The 7,188-nt window shown below is 52.0% G+C and overlaps 1 protein-coding gene across 1 annotated transcript in view; it reads left to right on the forward strand.

Moving 5' to 3' along the window:
• Positions 1-7,188, forward strand: part of EIF2B4 (eukaryotic translation initiation factor 2B subunit delta) — a 13,806-nt gene that overhangs the window by 233 nt on the left and 6,385 nt on the right. Inside the window, exons 2-5 of the mRNA XM_044421055.1 lie at positions 89-521; positions 624-706; positions 2,734-2,825; positions 3,197-3,311. Of these exons, the coding sequence (XP_044276990.1) occupies positions 89-521; positions 624-706; positions 2,734-2,825; positions 3,197-3,311 (723 nt within the window). The remainder of the gene's footprint in view (positions 1-88; positions 522-623; positions 707-2,733; positions 2,826-3,196; positions 3,312-7,188) is intronic.

Below are 7,188 nucleotides of genomic sequence, written 5' to 3' on the forward strand. Positions count from 1 at the left end.
GGTAAGTGCGAGCGCCGCGCGGCCCGGCGCGCCTCACCCGGCCGGCGGCGGCCGCTTCCCGCCCGCCTGCCCCGTTGCCTCGTTTCAGGCCGCCGGCCCGGTGCCGCTGAGCCGCGAGGAGAAGCTGCAGCTGCGCAAGGAGAAGAAGCAGCAGAAGAAGAAGCGCCGCGAGGCGGACAGGGAGCCGCCGCCCGAGGCCGGGGCCGCGCCGCCGGGGGCTGGGCCCGGGCCGGGGGTGCCCGTGCGGCCGGAAAGCGCCTCCCGCGCGCTCTCCTCGGAGTCGCCCCCTGCTCCCTGCGGCGGCGCGCCGGGGCCGGGGCCCTCCGCGCCCGGGCCGGCTGAGCACAAGCCGGGCGGCGGCGGGGAGCGCGCGGCTCCGGGCAAGAGCAAGGCCGAGCAGCGGGCGGAGCGCCGGGCCAAGCAGGAGGCCGATCGGGCGCAGAAGCAGGCCCGGCGGGGCGAGCCGGGTTCGGGCGCCGCGCCCGCGAAGCCCCGCCCGGGGCCCGGCGAGGCTCAGCCAGGTGAGCTGCGGCCCGCGGCGGGGCGTGGGGGGGCGGCGACGGGGCGCCCGGGCGGCCGCCAGCCGCTCTTGCTGCCCTCCTCCTCCGCTCTCCTCCCGCCAGCGGTGAAGCGGCTCCCGGAGCACGTGCAGCTGGACGACCCGGCCGCCCAGAAGAAGCTGGCCAAGAAGCTGGAGCGCCAGCAGGTACGTGCCTCTGCTCCGTTTCACGTTCGGGCTCGGCCCGGGAGAGGGCGGGACGCTTTCCCACCAGGGGCCGCGGGAAGAGGCCCCGCGCGGGACGGGGCCTCTGGGCCGGCAGCACGTCCTGCCACAGGCCCCGGATCCCAATCCTGTGGGCAGGGCCTCTGCCCCGCGGGGCTTTGCCTTTAAAAACATGGTGTGGCAGGTCTGGGAAGGCCATAATTAGCTCTTAATAAACACCTCTTTGTCAGATCTTCAATGTGCTGATTTTGCATGTTTGTGCAGCCAGGGAACTTATGGCAAAAATTGTCTTTTGTTTTGTATGGGCGGAAGGTAAGGCACACTCTCCAACTGCAGGAGGTGACGAGTGGGGTGTCACAGGGGGCCGTCCTGGGACCAGCACTCTTCAACATTGTTGTTCGTGATTTAGATGAGGAAGCAGAAGGAAAGATACTTGAATTTGTAGATGACACAAAGCTGGGTGGAACAGCAAATACCCTGGAAGACAGAGATGAGAGTCAGGCGGAAATTCAATAGGGACAAATGGCAGGTCCTCCTCTTAGGGACAAATGCACCACTACAAGACGCACACCTGGCTCAGCACTTCTGCAAAGGAGAAGGATCTTGGGGCTGCTGTAGATCACAAGCGGAAGATGAGCCAACAATGTGGTGCGGCTGCAAAAAAGGGCAAATGCTACCACTTCCCAAACACGTGAAGTATGAGCTCGCCTGTACTCACTGCTAGTCAGCCCTTACCTGGAATCCTGTGTCCAGTTCTTGGTACCTAAATTTTAAAACGAAGCAGGAAAACTAGAAAGGGTGCAGAGGAGGGCGGCAAGGGAGATTCAGGGCCTGGAGGCAGAGCCCTGCGAGGAAAGATTGAGAGAACTGGGCATGTTCAACCTCAAGAAGACTTGTTATGATAGTGCTGTACAAGTACCTGAAGGGCTGCCACAAAGAGAAAGCACGGGATCTTCTCTCAATCATCCCATAGTACAGGACACAGAATGATGGGCTCAGGAGACAGGAAGGCAGACTCCAGTTGGCCATCAGGAAGTTCCTCGCTGCCAAAGCAGCATGCCAGTGGAACCTATCCCCTGGGGAGGTTGTGGGCTCTCCCTTGCTGGAGATGTTCAGAGAACATTTGAACAGCCTTCTAAATGCGATGGGGTAACTTGGTGTCCTGCAATGGCAGGGCGTTGGACCCAGTGGCTTTCTGGCCTTTTCTAGCTCTGCTATTCTATGAGTGTACGATTCTAAGTTGGTGACAAGTTTTTCAAATATCATTATGCTATTAGATATTATCTTGATACAGTTGAATGATAAACTTATGTGGAACACACAACTAAACTTTGCAGAAAGTGTAATTTGAAGACCTAGCCTCTAATTTTGATAATAGAAAGCCACATGGTCAAAGTTTAGTTCGCATTTAAGACATGTTTTATCTACATAAAGAAACTGCCCAAATAATAATTTGCTTGATTGGATTAAATATTCTTTTATGCCCTCTTGTGCCCAAATAGGTGGTCCTATTAAGTCAGGGACCCCCTCAGACTCATACCTTGCGTCCACGCATGCATGTAACACACGCAATTGTTTTCTTACTCGTGCGCACACACGTCCCTTGCCCACCCACCCACACAGTCCGCCAGTCCAAACACTCTTGCCCAGTTATGTAGGAAACAGTTTGGCTAGGGCCAGAAGGCGCTGCTTTGTCAAGATCCGTCTCTCCTGGGTGGCTTAGGGACTGGAGCAGCAGCTGCCCTTTCCCTTCCTGAGCGGTGAGACAAAGGGTACTTGGCTGCTGGATAGGCAGGCCAGGCACCATCAGCCCCCAGGCACCACCACTGCCAACTGAGGGGCTGGATCTAGCCCTCAGAGGAATGGCATGCTGGACCTGGAAGAGGCAGCGCTGGGACATGGCGAGCGGATGGCCCTTCAGCTCTCCTTCTTGGGGAAAGAAAGGATTCCTCCTAGGGGACCCCCTGGAAGCCACCCATCCCCAGCCCGACTTTTCTGCTCTTGTCCAGGTGCCTCTGAGGCTGGATTATGGCGCCAAGGTCAGCCTCTTCTCTCATCTGCATCAGTACAGTCGCAAAGAGCTACTAACACAGCACATGAGGTGGGTGCCTGCTTGTCTCTTTGGGGGTGTGGGGCTCTCAGAGCACTGTGGGGGCTTCTTTCAGGCAGACTGGAATTTGGAGGAGCAATGCCAGGGCAAGAGGGTCCTTCCCAGCTGCTCTGAAGGGATGCCTGGGATGGGGAGGAGGAAGGGGAGGGGGCGAACTCAGCACTCCCCTTCGCTGTCCTCCAGGACCTGGCAAGATCCGAGTCCTGCTGGCCTTTCCCTGCAGAGCTCGCTTTCCATGGTGTAACTATTCCTTTGCCTTCGCCTGCAAGCCATGTTACCTCGCATGCAAATCGCCCCAAGCCTGTTGTGGTGGCAGGTACTCAAATGATGCCTATTACAGACGAGCAACTTCTTACCTGCAGCATTCCGGCATCCACCATCCACCCTGCAGTGGTGCGGCTCGGCCTCCAGTACTCCCAGGGCATCATCAATGGCTCCAATGCCCGCTGCATTGCGCTCCTGAGGGTCTTCAAACAGGTGTGTGCCGGGGAGGCATGTGGGCTGCCACTGCGGAGCTCTGCTTGGCCTGGTTTGCCTCTCTCCGGACCTGGGGGAGTTGGCAGGAGAGGGAGACCCACTGGGGCTGGGAGCCTGTGCTCTGCATGGGCCTTCCTACAGAGCAAAGGGGGAGACTGCAGATATGTAAATTAAATGCGGATGCTTGGGAAGGTATTTGCTTATTTACTTATTTTGTATGGCATTGCTTTTCTTAAGTCGCAATATGGCTGCAGTGATGTAGTTAGCTTGCTCGTTCATGTGTGTCTTACAATGCACTGCTTGTTCCTAGTCGTTCACACGGTGGTGTTAACGATTCTTAGGTGCAAAAGAGTTACGGTTTTTATTGAGTTTGGCTGACATATGAGACTGTCCTACTTGGTCTTGCAGCAGGCTCTGACTAGTAGGACAATCTGGGAAAAGAAGGCGTGCCGCCCAGGCGGCAGGCAAGGACGCCGACAGGCAGGATTGGCCGGAGTATGAGCGGAGCTGCAACACAGTTGAACAGTTCTGTGCATTCACGTTTCAGAAGCAGGGCTGAGATGCAAAACAGAGCATCAGTCAGCAAGGTCTGGAAAGCAAGGCAGCAGGGATTGGAAGTGAAGGCCAGTGTTGCTTCCAGCCTTGACGTGCCCTCTGCTGGGGGCGTTTGACAGCCGGTCCCACGGAGCTTTTCTGGCGCGTTGCTGGCCTGAGCCTGGAGACACCAGCGTGACCCAGTTCAGGGGGCTGCTCTCCTGCTGTCTTCCCCTCCTGGCAGGGCTGCACCTGCAGCCATCTCCCCTGAGGACTCAAGGCCAAGTGCGACATGCATGTAGGCCAATAAAACACAGACCTTTTTCCTTGCCTCTCTCAGAGATGGAGAAGATTATTTTTCCAAGTATATTTTTGTCCGTTTCATCTAGATGAGGTTGAATAAATTGCCATAAAAGTATTTTTGCCAAAAAGAGAGTTTAAACATGGAGCTCTTTTCTCTCCTTGTTAATTTTATGCATTCTATCGCTAGGAAGCGTCAAATCCACACCATCCAGGTCTCCTACCTAGGAGGGTGTGCATATGCATTCCTGCTTGCCTTTAACTGGGAAGGGTGTTTTATTTGCTTTTATTCAGGGTCTGGGATCTTGCTGTTTAATTGCTGTGTTAAAAATAATTAGAAGCCATTTCTGAAACTAGGCTTCATTCTCTTTTCCCCCGCAAGTCCTTTTGTGCTAGTTGGTGCGGGTTGTAGTCCAGAACATGCGTCATCTTGTTGTTTTTTAAACCTACTTGGGTTGTCAGTGATGATATTTTTTTCTCCTTCTAAATGTAAAAACTTGCAGTTGCTTTTGGGGTGATCTTTCATGCAGTCAGAACTTCTCTCCATGCTTATTCCCAAGTAATCCTATCCTGGCTTCAGAGTGGGAAATCCATTTATGAGATGGATACTTTTACACTAGATGTTCTGCTTCTTGCTGTTTTCTGAGGTTTCAAAGGAATGCTCACGTGAAGAGATGCCTCCTTGGATGCTCAGAAGCTGCTGACATGCTTACCATTTTGGATGCTTTTGTGTGTGACTCTGTACTTACTCTCACTGCTGGCATTGGCTTGCTCCTGGATTCCAAAGACTGCTTTTTAGCATGGTGCTGAGAACATCATCATTTTGCTTGGTTGTGTGGATCTCCCTCCAATGTTTTGCATGCATGATCTTAAGCAGTGGCAATACTTGTATCTTGGTGGATTTTTGATGGTACATGATGATTTGCTGCTAATGGAGCAGGATAATGCAGGCGCAAAGGGATGCTTGCAGGTGTAGTTCTACCCCATTGCCACTTGTGCCCTCTTCTGTGTCCGGGGCCCGAGCCTGGATGCTGCTAAGGCCAGTGGAAATTTGCTGGACCTGGATCACTTTGCAAGCTTGCTGCATGCTTTGTCTGGAGGCCTGCTTATGAGTAATGGCATGCTAAATCTGAGAATCAAGTTTCCAGTAATTCCTCATGTACAGCGATGGTATTTCTCTTTGCGTAGAGGTATGTGCTAACGCCTTAGATTGTGTGGATCACAACAAATTGTGGCAAGTTCTTAGAGGTGGGAGTACCAGACCATCTTATTTGTCTCTTGAGAAACCTATATGCGGGTCAAGAAGCAACAGTGAGAACTGGACACGGAACCACTGATTGGTTCAAAATTGAGAAAGGAGTTCGGCAAGGCTGTATCCTGTCGCCCTGCCTATTTAACTTATATGCAGAGCACATCATGAGAAAGGCAGGCCTAGATGAATCACCAGTTGGAAGTAAGATTGCCGGGAGAAATATCAACAACCTCAGATATGCAGACGATACCACTCTCATGGCAGAAAGTGAAGAGGAACTAAAGAGCCTCTTGATGCGGGTGAAGGAGGAGAGCGCAAAAGCTGGCTTGAAACTCAACATTAAGAAAACTAAAGATCATGGCATCCGGTTCTCTCACTTCCTGGCAAATAGATGGGGAAGAAATGGAGGTAGTGACAGATTTTATTTTCCTGGGCTCCAAAATCGCCACAGATGGGGACTGCAGCCAAGAAAGTAAAAGACGCTTGCTCCTTGGGAGGAAAGCTATGGCAAATCTAGACAGCATACTAAAAAGCAGAGACATCACCCTGCCAACAAAAGTGCGTGTAGTCAAGGCTATGGTTTTCCCAGTTGTAATGTATGGCTGTGAAAGCTGGACCATAAGGAAGGCTGAGTGCCAAAGGATTGAGGCCTTTGAATTGTGGTGCTGGAGGAGACTCCTGCGAGTCCCTTGGACCGCAAGGCGATCAAACCGGTCAGTCCTAGAGGAGATCAACCCTGACTGCTCTTTAGAAGGCCAGATCCTGAAGATGAAACTCCAATACTTTGGCCACCTGATGAAGGAAGGACTCCCTGGAGAAGAGCCTGATGCTGGGAACGATTGAGGGCAAAAGAGGAAGGGGACGGCAGAGGATGAGGTGGCTGGATGGGGTCACTGGGGCAGTCGGCGTGAGCTTGGGTGGACTCCGGGAGATGGTGGAGGACAGGAAGACCTGGAGGAGTGTTGTCCATGGGGTCGCGATGTGTTGGACATGACTTTGTGACTAACAACAACAAGAGGTATAAAAATGCTTTTCTTAAACTAGCACATATTTTAAAAAATAAACCCAATACATTTGGATAAAATGAATTTGAAGGTTCATGAAAAAACTATAAGATGGGGTGCAGTTCCTTTAATTTTTTACCTGGTTTTTGCTTTCATCTTTTCACATTTGTCTAGGCCTGACAAACTGGAGGTGTTAGGCTACTAGAAGAAAATTTGGTGCCAGTCAATAAAGCTTTTCAGCTTTGATAGTCTCATTTAACCCGTGATGTGCCTGGGTTAGGTATGGGCAATAAGAATTTTGGCACAAACCAGGTGACTTCTGCCTATGCCAAATCCCATCTAGATGTAAAACACACCTTTCGGTTTCCAGAATTCTTTTTTTCCTGAATTTTGGGACTGACCTTGTATACCAGCATCATATTGCAATACTGACATATTTAAAAAAGCAAAATAGTAGTTTCTTGCTTCTTTTTCTGTACAAGTTTTTTCTTTTTGTTTGAGCTACACACTTAGTTGTAGTTAATACAACTACTTCAAAAGAATTATAGAAAGTGCTATGAGGGCCATGGGATTCAATGCCAGTTTATACCGTCCCACTCAGATGGCTGCCCAGCCTCTTTTTTGAATGTCTCCAGTGTGGGAGAGCCCCCCACCTCTCTGGGCAGCTGGTTCTACTGCCGTATTGCTCTGACACTGAGGAAGCTTTTCCTGATGTCCAGCCTGAACCTGGGTGGTGGCAGCTGGTTATTCCATGTCCTGCACTCTGGCATCAGCCAGAAGAGATCTT

The sequence above is a fragment of the Varanus komodoensis genome, unplaced genomic scaffold (assembly GCF_004798865.1).
Source record: "Varanus komodoensis strain SLA01 unplaced genomic scaffold, ASM479886v1 scaffold114, whole genome shotgun sequence".
NCBI classification, from domain to species: domain Eukaryota; kingdom Metazoa; phylum Chordata; class Lepidosauria; order Squamata; family Varanidae; genus Varanus; species Varanus komodoensis.